Source organism: Scomber japonicus, chromosome 19 (genome assembly GCF_027409825.1).
Source record: "Scomber japonicus isolate fScoJap1 chromosome 19, fScoJap1.pri, whole genome shotgun sequence".
In the NCBI taxonomy this organism is placed as follows: domain Eukaryota; kingdom Metazoa; phylum Chordata; class Actinopteri; order Scombriformes; family Scombridae; genus Scomber; species Scomber japonicus.
Window position 1 is genome coordinate 23,388,450 of NC_070596.1, and position 17,014 is coordinate 23,405,463.

Consider the following 17,014-nt stretch of genomic DNA (forward strand, 5'->3'; position numbering starts at 1 on the left):
TTTCAATAATTATTTTTATAGAAAGAGAAGGATAAAGAGCAAGATCAATGAATTTGGGATATATCAAAACACATAAAAAATAATTTGGGTTATTTTTCTAAGATATGTTTCTTTTTTTGAGGATGAAAAGTTAATCGGTGCAGGGATATGCGTTTAATGCATGCATGTAAACACAGACAGTTAGTCCTATTATCTCAAGCTCACTTAATTCTCAAAAAGAGGAGTAGTGAGGTCAGTTAGTGGAGTAGTGTTGGTGGATGTGGGGGGTTCTAGGTAAATACTGGATTGGTATTGGCTTGTCACGCTAAAAATTGGGGGTTGGGGTCAATACTTAGAGCATTAGCCATATTGCCAGGCCTCTTTAAAGATGAGGATTGTGGATTTTGGGGAGTGACTCCCTACTGTGTTTGGGGGTAGGGGATGCTGGAGACCCTCTCAGTACAGCACTACTCATGCTGCCATCACTGCCTTTTAAAATCAGTGAGTGCACCATAACAGACATGTGCAAGGAAAATTGGAGTAGAGGGAGGGGAGGTGGGGGGCGGGACCGACACTAGTGGTTGGAGGAAAAAAAAAGAAAAAAAAAAAAAGAAGAAAAATCTGGGTCAGACCTGGGGTTGATAATGCCGATACCTACAAGTCTCTATGGAAACACAAGCTCCGCCCCATCCCCCAACAACCTGACTTCCTCTTGCCTGAAGCAGAAGCCAGCAACAACAGACAGCCATGCACGAGAGCGCGATAGAAAGGCTTTTTAGATTCTTCACACACAAACAAAGGGGAGAAAGATGTGAGGGATGGGAGGGGGGTTATACATCCTCTTTAAGACTTCTTATATATCTGTAGACTTGCATGGAAAATATTCTTTCCAGAAAAAAACATCACTGCCGCTATGAAAATATGGTTATTTTCTGATCATTAATATAACTAATGGACCATATGGGAGTTCTCGTTTCAGTTTTCACCTCCACAGGGAGGTCAGAGGTCAGGGTCGGCTACGTAATAAGCTAGTAGAGATTCAGTCTCTAGTTTCAAGGACACTTCAGTGGGTCAAGTACTGTTGCGGGGGGGGGGATTCTTTATCTAAGCCATCTGGAGGAGAGACATTCACCCCAATTGCTGATTAGAGTGCTTCAACCCCCAAATATGGATCATGAACCCGCTCGGATACTCACCTAATTTGTTTTGCATAGCTGGTTTCGATCTCTGACCTCTCCTTGACAAATTTGGTGTACTTCTCGACAAATTCGATCCCCCACTGTGTATGCTTCTCCAAGTTGTCAAACTGATCCTGCAAGAAAAGAAGAAGAATAAATGGTTAGATATCTCAATTGATCTGTTATTATCCACTATACAGGGAAAAAGAGAGAAGTCAAGTATAATGAAAGACCAAATCAAAATCAAATCAACACATCAAAAAATCGACTTTACCCATGTTTATATAAAATTTTGCCAAGTATCAATCTTTATATTTGAGCGAAGCTGACACCGATTATTACTCATCTTGAAAACTGTCTTGTTGACATTCAACTTCTCTTCACTTCTCCTCGAGTCTCATTTGCTGCAGGAATATTTTCCATCTGGCTCCCCTCAACCAAAGTTATTGGTCAGACATGTGCTGTCATCTGACCTTCTCTGGCTACAATTCGTACTTCAAATGATGGCAAGCCTGGCCTGCCATCATTTGAAGTATTCTGCTATCAAAACACATTCAATAAACCCCTTAAAGTGAGGTCTTCCACAGAGGGTAAGTGTGGTTCATTGCATTAAAAAAAACAGCCACTAACAGCCCACACTACTGATAACCAAATACAGCTGTTTGAGCTGAAAACACATTATTCATGATTTGTTCCTGACTTGTGAGGAAAAAATGAGCCTCCAGTTGGCTGAAGTCACCTCTTAAATTTCAATAGTTCAAAAGAGAAAGTATTTGAACCTGGATATCACATGTACACCACAGCTACCATGTACCAACTATCATATTGCTACTTCCTTATGATGGTCTTACAAGAGGTTTTGTTATTATGTTAAAACAAACAAAAAACGACCTTGGTGTAGCTCCAACAGTCCCCCATCCTGTCTTCTACCATTTCTGGAGTCTTCCTTGATTCCTGACAATGTGCGACATATTAAAGGTTCGTCTTATTCTGTGAGCCAACCATGCCATATAAGTTGTACCTCACTGCTTCAAGCATCTCTGCACTAAACGCATTTTCATATCAAAGAAAGACACAGGAAGTGGCTGTGGCGACAAAAAGTCGGTACGTCTGTTATGTTAGCTTACTCAGCGCTCTGTAGTTCATGGTGCAAGCTTGAAGTACAGCATCCTGAAATAGTCACCATAATACACCATTGTCGTTTTACTGAATCGACATCATGTTGTGTGACGGGTGATAAAATCTCGTTAAACACCTTTGAAATGGCCTTCACAAATTAAACAGCTCCCAATTGAAGTACTCAAGGAAAACAATAGAGAGTGCTTTGAGTGTCAGAGGGACTTTCCAGCCGTCATTGTTCATCGGTATCAATGAGCCATCACTCATCAGCGAACCCACTCAATGAGAAGACTGACAAGATCAAAGCCAAATACGTAGTTTCGATTGGAATAAAGTGCCTCATCACTTTGTCTCTGTCTCAGTTTTTCTGCCCTCACACACAAACCCATTCTCTGTTTTTCTTCTTTCAACTCTTTAAAACCCATAAACGTGCTCACTCTTGGCCTCATGGTCCAATTAAAGTAATGGAACAGCATTTACTTCAATATTAACAAAGGAGCAGCAATCCCAGGAATAACAGACAACAATCAGCTCACATCACTGCAGACACACCATGCACATAACCCCCCCCCCCCACACACACACACACACCCCAAACTCCCTCCCCTTCACATGCACTCCCCCGCACATAACTCAGATTACCCTTTTCTGCAGGGGCACCATCTTATCCCGTTTGCCTCTTTGTGGAATGAGCACCCTTTTGAAATATCCCGATCCCAAAAATGTACATCCAACTGTCCCTCCAAAGCGGCGGCAAAAAAAAAAAAAGTTTAAAAAAAAAAAAGAGAGACACTGAGTTTAGATCAGTGAAAGCATTTCCCAGGTATCCAAGCGGAGAGAGCTATAAAACAGCACTGATTACCCAAGAGCGTGCCTGGGTGTTTTAGGAACTGTGTCTGACGACCCCCGGCTCCCACACAATCACAAAGAAACTGCACGGTTGTAGCGAGTAATTCCCAATTGTCTGGAATGAGCCCGGAATTCCAGAGAGCAGGGGAGGAAACCGATGCAGCGCTCGCACTCACACTCACACACACACTCTGAATGTGAGGCCACGGCTGCCCTCAGCATGCAGGCTTAATGCTCCATCAGGCGTAAGGTGGAATAAGTGGGATGGGAGAGGAGGATAGTGAGAGAGAGAGAGAGAGCGGAAAAACAGAGGGAGGGGGTTTGAAAGGGGTAGAAATGACAGAAGAGGCGGGATTACATGGGATGGGATTAAATTTAGGGGAAGGGGGGGCTTGTCTAGTCTAGTCTCGTCTACCCTGCAGCTACATCAAATCAGTCGCCCCATTCACTGTACCATATCTCGAAATCTAATATGAAATAAAATAATAGTATAAAGGTTATGACCCACGATATGATGAGTCATTCTAAACTCATGAATCTTTGGCTAATATCGGACAGGATAGAAGAGGTGGATGCCAGAATAAAATGGAAAATTCATCAACAAGGCAATTCCCCTGCCACATGAGAGAGAGAGAGAGAGAGAGAGAGAGAGAGAGAGAGAGAGAGAGAGAGAGAGAGAGAGAGAGAGAGAGAGAGAGAGAGAGAGAGAGAGAGCGAGCTAATGAATAAATGATGAATCAGAGTGAGGGAAATGTCAAAGGAAACAACACTTTACGTGAAAGTGTGTCAGACGAGTACATACACGCTAGTCTGCATTACAGCAACCTCCTGCTATTACAACTTGTGAAGCTCCTACAAATAAAAACAGAATGAATGACGTGTGTCTGTAAGCAAAGGAAAATGACTCAACCAGGTATGTTGAGTGATCGAAAAGGCGACAGCAGACTTTGGAATGAAATGATTGATTTAATCAAATAGTCAATTGACAGATAAGTCCTTCTCCACTCAAACATTTTCTGAATGTTGGAGCTTCACTGCAGAGTTTTGACATTTATCTGCTGTACTTTACGAGCATGATTTGTGACATCACAACTATTTTTCAAATATAGTTCAAATATGCAATATGTGTTGTGGAAATTTGAAGTCTCCTGTGTACACACACTGAGAACGGACTTTTAAGGGAAGTAGGAGACATCTCGTGTGCAGCAGTTAATCTCTTAAAATATTTATAGATTTTGGATTTTTAATAATGTAAAAGGAGTAGATGCCATTTTTAAGAATTTCTAGCCAGGTGTTTTATGGAAAGAGTTCAGACACAATACTAGTGCACTGTAGAGTAGTTTTATATGCTCTGAGGACCTGCAGGGGATCTTCTATCTTCTCCAATGTTAATATGACACAGTTTTCTGGCTTTTTACTGAGCAAACGATTAGTTGTTAATTGAGAAGAATCTTAAGAAAGTTTTAAAATTAAGAATATATTAATCCATTCAAATGCTGCCATGTAGCCCTTCAACATTTGTAGCTGTGCGTCTTCCTGTGATCTTGACTGTGAACACGATTATTTCAAAACAGAAGACAGACGTAAAGAAAAAAATATTCTCCATTTACCATTTCCCCATTAGAAATGTGTAAAGCACTAAAATGCCAAGGATACATGAGACCATTCAAATATTAACTTCAAAAATCTGTTAGTGTATGTTTGAGGTAATACAGAAACAGAGTCAACAACAAACAAATTAAATGCGTTATGAGTTATGAAAAACTTGTTCATGTTATGTGTTTATTAAACCCAAAAAGAATATGGACTGATATTCTGAACTCTCAAATATTGATTCTGATTTTGGCCCCCGAAAAATACACATTTACTCTGACTGAAGCGCAAAGGTTTGTCGATCATCCAACTGTCCATATTATCTATATTTGCTGGTTTCTGAAGTTAGCGTGCGTGCACTGTATGCAAATCGTACAACAGTGACTCATATGCAAAACTCCAGAGGGATTACACAGAGAGTTTTTTTTGTTGTTGTAAAAACTCCCCTATAGCCCCCTTGTCCCAAAGACTAATAACTCTCTCTCTCTTGCCTTACTTCCATTCTGTCGTTTGCAGCCTCTGACACCTGACCTTGTTCCTGCAGGAGGGGATAAGTGAGAGGCGGGGGGGGGGGGGGGGGGGTCCCTTCAGGAGACAAACCAGTCCCGCTCCTCTTGTTATTTCAGGACACAATCCTGCTCACTGTGATGCATGTACTATTGTGGTAGTACATGAAGAAAAATAAATAGAACTGCCTAGCCAAATATTTTTTATTATCCAGGAAATGAGAAACAGGTTCAGACAGAGAACAAAGGAGACACTTTGCTGTTATGCTGTTACTAAATATATATAAATATAATATATATATAGGCTAGCCATGTGTGGTAAAGTAAACAAATACATGGTTGTTTAAGGATCAGTCTTCTGACCTACAACCCTTCCCAACTGGTGATGGGGATTATGGTTCATTTTAATGCATTGGACTGCTGGTTAATCTGAACTAATGCACATTATCTAGCTAGCATTGCAGATCGGCTCTCCTGATCTGAACCGTGCTGAGGACTGCTTGACCTGCAACCCTACAGCAGTGAGCTGTGCCCCTTCTTCTCTGTTTACCAGAGCAGAAAAACAAACATAAACATAAAGACACACATAGGGTAGAGTTGAACCTGATGCAGGCCTACATCCATAACCACTGATGCTTCCTTACTGACCAACAACTTCTTTTCTATTAAATATAGACCTGATACTGAGCAGATTTATAATTTATAATCACTTTTAGAGCTGCAACTTGCTGATGAATCTATTGTAACTTTTCAAGCAAAAACACCCAAAACTCTCTGATTCTTAAATATTAGACTTCTCCTACAGTACATGAACTATATAAAAGTCAACTGAATATCTTAAGACTCTCAGTTGTTGGTTGGACAAAAAACCAAGCCAATTGAAGGCATTGCTGAGCCGCTTAATAAATGATATGGCCTCTTTTTTTATTACTTTTTAATATTTCACAGACCAAATAAGAAAGGAAAAAATAGTAGTTAAATCAAGTTTGAAAATAATAACCTCTAATGGCTTTACAGTAACAGACGGGCTGCAGAGCATTGGCCTGATTTGGTGAGATGGACACAATCCCAGAATTAAAGTGTTGCTCTAAATGATCAAATATTATTAATCTGAATATCTTTGTGTGAAGCCTTATTCAGTATGAAATGCACCAATACCCTCAACACCCATTTCTGACACCAAATGTATATCTGAGAACCACAATCCAACCATGTGTTATCTGGCTTCTTGTTATTCTCTTTTTTACCACAGAGGGCAGTGTAGAGCGATAACACTCTTGTTTCAACCACTTAATACTGACATGTCAATATGAGCAGGAGCCATGATGAGTGAATTATTTATTAAAGAGAAAATGATCTTATCTGAGCAAATAACTCAGTCAAACATAATAAAATCAACTGTATGACTAAACTGATTAATGGCATCATCAGTAGGTCTAATGGGATTGCTGTTGGTCATTATTATATATTTTTAATCTCCAGTTTGCAATAAATGGAGCAAATAGAAGAAATTTGTCTTTAACCTGACCACACATTTCTTTGTGACAGATGAGTTTCACATAGTAATGAACCTGTAAACCTCATTAAATGTGAACTGACGATGAATGAATGCACCCATCACCAAATAAGAACAATGGTGACATGGTCATCTCTCCTTTTTTGTGAAGATAAAGGCAAGATAATGGGATCATGGATCAAGAGTTAGAAACACATACACAGACAATCGCTTTAAAAGCAATAGAATCACTTTACAGCAGGCTTGGTGATATAAGGAGTGTGCTGCTTTAAACCTCTGAACACTCACGGGGACACTTCCTTGTTTTATTACAGCTTCAACACCCCTGCAGGTCGGTTTGCTGCTCTGACGATCACAGAAAAAATCAATACGCCATTAAAAACACAAGAGTGGAGGAAAAAAGGGAGCTGTCTCACCGCTCGACTAGGGGGGGGGAAATGTAGAGATAACGGGAACAGGAAATCACCTGCTAATAAGCGTAAAAAGATTTGAATGCAGATGTGTATCAGCTACCGTGACTGCATCCACGTGTATGCAGAGAGTTATGAACACAAAGTTTAAATTGTGTCTTTGTTAGAGGTTACCGACAACTGTATTTTGTTAACCTTTAGATAATTCTAAAAATAAAACGTCTCCATAAACAGATGTCCCATTAATTTAATTAGTAGTAGTGCAACAGTGCATTAATTTCAGACGGATGTAATTATGGAGGATTTCACTGATGAGTGCACAGTGTGCCTGATTATTTTCTACAGGAGTGACATAGTTACAAACTGACCCCAAACATAAGTTGCACATAGTTTTGGATCATGTAACTTTTAACTGTAGCATTAATATCATATAACTTAAATGTTAACCTACATGCATTAAAACAAGACCTTCATAACTACGGAATTTGAAACGTCATGGACTAAAAAGCTATTTAAAGCTTGGTTTTATGCTCTGTACACTCAGCTTGAAACTTTCAGATTGCGTCAGTGGTATCTATATGAAGCTTAGCACCCTGACAGGAAACCTGTTGAGACAACGAAAAGCAGCTGTCACACCAGTGTAGGGGTAATCCACAGAGGCAGGGGGAGGGCAGATGTTCTGCTCGAGGGAGGACAATGGGACAAGAGGCCTATGGATGCTTTTGTCTTTTGGCTCAATGTGTCAGCCAGGGACAGTAGATAGGTTGGGGGTTATGGGCTTGTGCTGAAAACATCAAAGCCCTGGCAATCTGTTCTGATAGTTGAAGAGCTCACTTCTCTTCTACTGGCCTGAACAGTCCCACGGAGTCTACACACTGTACGATAATTGAAAGTGAAGAAATAGTTGAAATGTGTCAGGAACTATGTCGAAAGCACTGATTGCGTCATTTACAAGCCTACGCCCATTTGATGATGAATAAAAAGGGAGATGGTGGTTTCAGTGTGGTTTTAAGTTTAATTGGAAATTTTATGGCTAACATGAATGAGTTATTTTAGAGTCTCATTAGTCAAAAAAGGCCAGACTGCAGCGGGAATGAAAGTGGCGAGGAGGAACCTGCATTCATCCCAGACTGTTCATTAGGCTGTGAAGTTACTGCCAAACAACCCGATTGTTCTAGCAAAACTATCCCTTGTTGTATGAAGCAAAGTGGTGAATAAAAGTCTACTGCTTCACGTGTTTACCCAAAGCTTCACATACTGCTTCTTCCTGACCGCAACAGTCAGGACACACACACACACAGATGACTCAGTGAGCCATTGAAATTTACTGTCGCCCATGAGTTGGTCAATGCATGCAATGCCTCGCTGTGTCTGCGCGACAGTGGGCGTCCGGCAGCATGAACAAATATTTGGGGGAGATGCCAAGCCCTCTCTCGAACACACACCGGGCTTTGTCCAAGAAAGCGGGGCGGAACAATGCCTCCATAGCCCTGTGTAACCCCCCTGTGTCAGAGAGTAGTCACAGGAAAAAGAGGACAGTGGTCTCACACACACACGTGCACACACGTAAACAAAGACAAAGACTGATGATCATGTGCTGGACCGCTGAATAGCTGCTCTCAGCTATTTCACTTTAGGTTATTAAAGGACAGGTCCACAATTATTTGAGTCTGTCTAAAAACAACAATTGTGTCCCCAAATGAACATTGAAATAGGTTTTTCTTGTTGTAGTTATTGCTCCTGTTTATACTGGCCGTTAGAAGATCCCTTCATAATGCACTTAGAGGGGGCAAAATCCACAAGAGTCCTTCTGAGGAGAAATGTATTTAAAAGTTTATCTGAAGCTAATATGAAGCTTCAGCCGTCCAAATGAGTCAAATCAAAAGATATCTTTCAACATTACAGTCTTTTTAGTGCCAAAGTCTCTTTTTTGTTGTATACTTTAACCACAGCTCAACAGGGAAATATTGAGGTAACATAAAGAGGAAATGTAATGCTTAAAAGACTGTAGATGCATTGTACATTTTTTGGCTCCGATCACGTACACAGGAAAACACATTTGAAAGGGATCTTTTAATGGTCTGTGAGAAAAAATCCCATTCAGTGTTCATAAGCACCTGATTGTTGTTTTAAAACATATTTGAAAAATTGTGAACTTCTCCCTTAAAGGATAAGAATGACAAAAACCCTAAATGAGGTCATGACATACATTTCTCATAGCAAATGTATTTGTTATTCATGGGACAAGTTCAGATAACAACAAATAAAATAAATGTTGATGCACAGTTAACTTTTGTTACAGTATTTACTCTCTCTCTCTCAAGGTCTAGATTTTTTTTTTAAATGTTTCTTTTCCTTTTTTTAAATGCCAGACAGACCAGAATATTAACAACACTGGCATTTTGAGGACTTTCACTATCACTTTAAAGGATCAGTCAACAATTTCCAGATTAAATTATCTATGCAAGACTATGAAAAAACACGGATACAGACTAACAAGTTTTGCAAAAAATGAACAGCTGTTTTAGGCAGTGAACAACCTTATGTGTGAGAGCTCTTGTTTGCATGCCATGCAGATATTTATAGAAACAACACCTCAAACTGTCTGAAATTTAAGAGTGCGTGTTGGTGCACACGTGTATCTGCGCTAGTAAAACTCCTCTTTTCTCTGTGCCTGTAAGATCCCAGTCGCTATTTACTCATCACTCTATCTCTGTCTAAGTCGCTAAATGGTCGGAAGCAGTATCAAGCATGAGTAGACGGCTCATCAGATAAGAAACACCGACCCTTTTGCAAGTAGTTAAAGAGGAAATTGCTTGCTGTCAGTTGTGACTCATAGTAACTGGAACTGGAAGGGTGGTCAACTCATTCATTGACATCATGTGGGAGGATGTGGTGGTAGTGGTGGTGGAAGGGTGGGGGGGGTGGGGGAGGTGTTAATAGATGTTTTTGACCAATCACCTTGATATCGACATTGCATTAATCCATTAATGCGATAATGTATAGAATTAGATGTCACATTACAGTAATCCAGCCTTTAAAACCCCTGCATGATATTACGGTATCCAAATTCTAAGACGATATCTGGTTTCATATCACAATATCAACATAGTACCAATATATATTGCGCAGCCTGCTCTGCACTTGTAAAAGTACAACAAATTAGCATCTCACAAATTCTTAATTTTACAAAGTGGAAACTATGAACGACCGTAATAGACAGATTTTTGTTTCACTTGCTAGACTAACATTACTGTGCATACTGAGTAGAAAGATTAACGCAATTCAGAGCCAGTTTACTCCTCTGCTCACTTACAGCGCTAGCGATCTTCATTTGCAGCAGGACCTGCAGATATTCTTCATAACGGCTCAGCGGTGACTCTTCTTTTTGCTCTTCCTTTTCCGCTTTCACAGACCGAACAGTGTCCAGGAAAACGAAAAACTCGCTTCGTCTGCGTAACATGGTCATAGTCTTCACACAACACCGAAGTAGAAAAAAAGGAGTCCCGAACAAAGTTAATCCATCTCAAGGGAATGGGATACAACAGGAAGAACAAGTCTTGGTCTAGCAGAGCAGTTTTAGTGGTTTTCTGATCCTACAACAAGTGGATCCAAAACACATCATATAGTCCGGTAATGTCTACTCCAAGAACATCTAATGCACAGAATGCAGGCAGAACAAAAAGTAATGAAAGAATGAACAACAGAAACGTTGTAACCAGTACACGGCTTGATTAAATGACGCTGACATTAATCTGATTAGTACACCTCCCTTGTAACTACCTTCACTGCCCAATAGGACGCTGCCATTCTGTGGATTAATCCCGCTAGGCCAGCAAACACACATTAGCCATTGTTCTTGTTGAGCTGTTTTTGTTCTTTTGGAGCTCAGATAAACCTCTTTAATTCTTATATAACAAATTCTCAGGAATTAAGGAAAACTCTGAACTTTAGGATATGCCCAATATAAAAAAAAATAGCACTAAAAGCTAAACTGATGCAACAAAGCAAGCTGTTGGCTTTAATTTAATGTCATCCCTAATTCATGCAGTGAACAAGTTGGAGGTAATCTCTTAGCCCATAAGCTTAATAACTGGGAATGGCTAGTCAAGAACCACTACTACATTAGTACTGGTTCCTGAGAGGTTCCTATAGGTAGTGAATCCACATTAGCAGCAGAGGGAGGACAGAAGGGACAACTGATACCGTCACTCAGTATTTTGATGTCTGAAATAGTATCTATTTTATTGACTTTAGATTCATTTCTAGTGAGATGCTATTGGATTTATATAGTGACTTTGATGCTCTGAACATTACTGTTGCTGCTCTAAAAACAATATTAAGTTATATTCAAAATATAAATCATTTAAGAGCAGTAGTATTGATAAAAATCCTAATGATACCCATCTCTTTTGATGGGAACATCAGGCTTGGACTGCTGAAACCAGTCAGGTATTAATGCTGAAATTAATCCTTTAAGAACAAAGGGCAGTGGCAGACAAGATGAGGGTTTACACACTTGTGGCAAAAGTGGCTTACAGTGACCTACTTTGGTTAAATGGCCTTCGCTAAAATGTCTTACTTTCAGCTAATGAGGTTTGTTGTAATCTGTTGTTTGTCAAGGAAATGCAAGTTAACAAATGCTATAAACAGTGTTGCGGGCAGAAGTGTTGAGTTAACACCAACATCAGCGTTACTGTAAATGGCACCTCTGCTCAGCTGTCCACTGAGCGTAAATGCTATACATGGTTCAGGTGAACTACTTGCCAAGGCACTCGAGCTATGTGCTGCCATGACATGTCTCACGCAACCCCCCCCCCCCCTTTCCCCCACTTAAGAACAACCATAACAACTGCATGTTCTCTTACAACAGGTCAAAATAATACCTTCATGATTACTAGACTTCCTTGCCAATAGGTGTCAGTCTTTGAATTTAATCATAGCTGCTGTGGATATTGTGAAACAGGGGGGAAATAAATAACATACAGACGAACAGCACTGGCATGTAATTAAGCCTGCTGGCAGATGTTATGGTAGTAAATGAGAGACTAGATTAAAGATATTTGTGTTTCATTTTGCTTACAGTTTCAGGTCATATATAGATCTGTCTGCCTCTACAAATAAGGCCTCTCTTCTTACAACGGCTCATGACTAACCACTACTACAGCTTAACAACTTGGCTTCAGATGACAAGAGTCAAATCCGTCCCTCGAAGCTCAAATCATACCGCAGCAGGGCTCCATCCGGCTATTTGTCAATTTTGTACTGCATTTGTCTTATGAATTTTATGAAACTCCATGTCAAGGTACACAATTAGTACCAGCCAACAGCCAAATGTTGGTAAAATATGCAAGAGGCTGGTAGATTTGCTTCACTTACCAGCCAAAAAAAATGATGAACGGCTGGTAAAAATTAGTGCTTGCCCTCCAGCTGATGGATAAAATATTTAATTTTGCACCCTGCGCCACCCTGACTTGTAGTATTTACCCATTTAATAATGCATGTAGCTTAGATACTGCAGAGAAGTGAGATGAGATTGTCAAGAAAGCAACTTTGGCTATTTCTGTCAATGAGCAGTGGTGCTCTTTCACGCCAACGCATTGCACTTTTAAACAATGGTCCAATCTTGTCAATGACCTAAGACACCTAACACATAAGTATAAAGCGACTGTGGTTGATACCGTAGTTTTCTTTGTATTGATGTCTCACACTTCAAACTCTCATTTAAATTATAATACGATAAGAAATCACTTCAGCTCTAGAAATGGAGGGGAATTTGCTGTACTCTCCTACTACGTTCGCTCCATTTTTACCACACACAGAGTTTTCTATTTGAGCTCCTCAGCTGCTTTTATTCTTCTGGATTGAAAAACTAACATTTAACCTGCTGACAGCCCTCAAGGACTTTCAGATCTTGGTTCAATTGTCTCTTGCAAACAACAAAATGTTTAATGCTGATGCTAGGGATATTTACTTTGGAGGGGCACCTCAGAGAACTTAGGATACAAGTTTTTTCACTGTATCATCAAAATGAGATTACATTTATAGGTGGTCCTCTTTTTTTTTTCTTTTGCTGGCAGCTCTTACCGTTTTTCAGAGAAGTTATCTGAAATGCATGGCAGCACTTTCACTCCACCCTAAATTGCCTCATCTCAGGATATGAGAAACAATGGTACTTCTTCACAAAGAAGGCAGGTTACTCATCTTGGAGAGACTCAGATCTCTGTTTGTTTAATACACTTGTAAGCCTGCAAATGTACAACATACTGAGGGGGACCACCTGTAACTTGGTAACTTTAGATTGTGAGGGCAGCTGTCTGTGTTACTGAAAGAAGCCTGACCTCGATTGAGGAAGTGGATATGAATACAACGGATACCATTTCAAATGTCATTTACAGTCAAAGGTATTTTTAATATAATTAGTGACCTCCACACAAAATTGAGCTAGTTACTCCAACTGTAGCTGCAGCAACCTGTCAATAATCACAGAAAGGCGAAGATGGAAAATCTAAGCTGAGAAACAATTCACGTTCACTGCAGTGTAGCTTTACTCGCAAGTAATACGAATGAAATGCACCCAGAGAGCCAGTTCAGGGAGAGGGGCAAGCTGGTGAGTCAGTGTGATGAAAACACATGAGAAGAAAAGGAAAACCAAGCAAATGAAAACATGAAAAGAAAGGCAATGAGTGGGATGGAGTGGAGAACAGTTGGGATACTTCTTGCCCAATGGCAGACAAATGTGTGGTTAATGGCTACACGGGCCACTTTTCATTATGGCTTTAAATCATCCCGCATTAAACGGCCGTGAAGTCGCAGTTAAAAAGATTAACATGGTACCAGCCATGTCTACTGAACACATCTGGTATCCCCCAAAAATGAAGAGATTTCAAGTGGCGAAAAAACAAACCGCTACTGTCACACTTGTGGCAATCCTGCTGTTTCTTGGCTTCAGTAGCGTCCCCCTAACTTCATGATCATGAAAAGAGGACAGATGGAGGATTGAGACAACAGCCAATAAAATTTACTCTAGCATTTTTTTTAGCAAATGTAGCTCATGTGTTTGCCAGCGAATGACAGCAAACATCTGTGCTGCCAAGTCTATTTGCTCCATTTGAGCTAATCACACCGCTGAGGACAATCGAGCATCAGTTAAAGAAAATAAACATTTCCTGCATTTGGTGTCAACACACCTTTTATCATTTCCTCAATAAGTCTTGGACTGGGTTTGCAGTTTGCTGGTTTTCTAAACGTCAAGATGATGATTTGAAACTAAGAAATAGAGCAGAGTGAGAATTTATTTAATGCCATTTATGTCACTACTGAGGCTCTGTTAGGTTCAGGCTCCAACTCAGAGTTTCGTCTTCAATGAGGTACGCTTAGGTTTGAAAGAACAAGTAGTTTCAATTGAGAGGTTGAAGAAATTAAGAGGTTGTAGCCTTTTGTTCAACATCTTCCACCTTGAATCACTGTAAAAACACTTAACAGTGCAGCAAGACAGCAGCCTCTGTTCAGTCGTATTATTCTGTAGAGAGAAACTCAATCCTGCCACAGCCTGAAGAACAAATGACACTTACAGTATGTCGTACAATGCAGCAATAATTAGGAGAACAAGCTCAGGTGACAAGATGTCAGAGCTCATGTGATTGAGGCCTGCTGGCGGTGTGACTTCCACAGCCGCAGCACAGATTAAAAGGTTGGCTTTACAAATAACAGAAGAGGCAATGGCTGAAGATTAGAGGCTGTAACAGTCTGTGTGTGCACGTGTGGGGAGGAAGGCACTGAGTCACCTTCTCATGGACAAAATGACAAAATAGCTCTTCTCCTATCCAGTTCTGAGGAAGTGGAACAACTAGTCCAAAAAATGCCTGACACAGATAGAAATGTTGGTGGATGGTTCATTGGTGGAAGCTTCAGTAAGCAAAATTACTGATGTACAGGTTTCTGAATATATATATATAAAGTAATTGCCATCTATTTTGATAACTGAATGATCATTTTAGTCATTCTTTTTAAAGGAAAAATGCAAAAAACATTGTCATTTGAAGGTTTTAAAATGTTAAGATTTTAGGCTTTTTGTGCCATATATGAGTGTTGCTCAGACAAAATATGACATTTCAAATAGATTAATCCATTCAGACAATAATTGTTAGCTGCAGTTTCCAAGAATATAGCAAAAACTAAAGTACATTTCAAACTGAGATTTATGGACCACTTTGCTTCCATAAACCTTCCTATCAAGTGAAAAGTAGAAGTGATCTGCAAGGCTAGGCTCATTAAGAGAGTGACAGAGCAGAAAATCCTTTATATTGTTTTCTTTCTCCTTTCTTTCTGCTTCTTGCTTCCTAGGATGCAAACTGGAGTCTTCAGATCAGCTGTGGATCCTTTCATCACCATTTTATCATCATGGGGGTTTAAATAAAAGACACAAAGAGTAAATGGAATAGGGGTGGTATCACTTATTCAGCAGGTGGGTGGTGAGGAGTTAATGGGGGTGTGCAGAATTGTCTGTAGTAGTCTGCCCCCCGCCCCTCTCTTTCCGACCCCAACACACCGAGAGAAGGAAACAAACTAGCTCAGGTTTCAGTCCTGGAAGTGCCCTGAATGTCAAGTGAGCAACAGTGGAGGGAGGCTTGCCCCCCCCTGGGAGGATGGGGAGGGGGACTCAACCAAATGAGATTACGACAGAAGAAAACACAAGAGGAAATCTCAGAAACAACATCTTGAAACTCATCTCGACATCACACTACAGAGGAGATCAGCCCTGATATCTCACTGCCATGAACGCATGACTGAAAACCACAAAAACAAGACCATGAGGTTTTCATTGAACTTTTTTTTTTTGTCTGTGCCCCTCTGGCAACGTCTGGAGCACCACTTGACGACATGAGAGAGAAAACAAGTGATGTTTAACAAGCCTCTCCAGAAAATAGAAACTTTCCCTTTTCAATTACATCGAGTGGTAGGGGGGAAGATAGACATGTGTCTACAATTAAAAAGACCAGACAAACTAGACTTAAAGTCTCTCAAGCTGTCCCCGATGGCGAGACAGCTACACATATCCTTACCTCTGCTGACACTGAATAAACAAAGTAATGTACCGTGTGAATAATGCACGTCATTAGTAAAGCATGGTTCAGTCAGGGACCACACATTACGAACGACCTGCTGCTGATGATGATGATGATGCGTGTCGATGTGCAGTTGAACTTACCTTCAGCTGCTGCTCTTTGAGTAGAGTATCGACTTTGTACATTTTGCCTCATCAACAAGTTGCGTGACACGTAAAACAAACCAAAAAAAAAACGTTACAATGCTTGAGGCTAGATGAAGAGGTAGAGTCCTACGTACCACTGCGAGAAAAGTAGCTCATATCCAGTTTTCAAATGAACCAACAGAGAAGAAGTGAAACATGATGTATCATTGTTCGAAAGGTGTAGCAGTGACACCTTTTTTTTTTAGTTTTTAAGTTGCTATTTATTGCTCACGTTCAGTCCGAAAATATTATATGAGTGTTAAAACCACCTGTCTCTTTGATCAAGCTTAACAAAAATGACTTTGGCCTGGTTAGTTGCACCTCTACTGCTGCTTAGAGTGACAGTCTGCTTTGATATTTAGGCCCTGTGAAGTCATGAGGTCTCCCATGCTTCCAACTTATAACAGATCAAGCAGTGCTAACAAGATTTCGAGTGGTTATTTGGAATCTTAAGTCTCGATTGTTAGAAAGACAATAGTCGATAATAATTTCATTTTTTTGGTCTTGACCCCTGCTTTACTGACAAACACTCACATGTTTCACCACATCTGACTTCCTTCTTCCTCGGTTGCGTTTTTATGATGCCTCTTTCAGAAGGGATTTGAGGTTCT

At 40.2% G+C, this 17,014-nt stretch overlaps 1 protein-coding gene across 9 annotated transcripts in view; it reads right to left on the bottom strand.

Annotated features, from left to right (window-relative positions):
* The window catches only part of LOC128380757 (formin-binding protein 1), a 61,101-nt gene that overhangs the window by 39,176 nt on the left and 4,911 nt on the right, over nt 1–17,014 (bottom strand). For 8 of the 9 annotated variants that reach the window (XM_053340650.1, XM_053340657.1, XM_053340656.1 and 5 more), the window contains exons 1-2: nt 2,049–2,160; nt 1,176–1,291 (exon numbers count right to left, since the gene is read on the bottom strand). In XM_053340650.1, the coding sequence (XP_053196625.1) occupies nt 1,176–1,291; nt 2,049–2,090 (158 nt within the window). In that variant the 5' untranslated portion in view covers nt 2,091–2,160. Of the gene's footprint in view, nt 1–1,175; nt 1,292–2,048; nt 2,161–17,014 lie in introns of those variants that run through there. The other variant, XM_053340651.1, reaches the window with a different exon arrangement.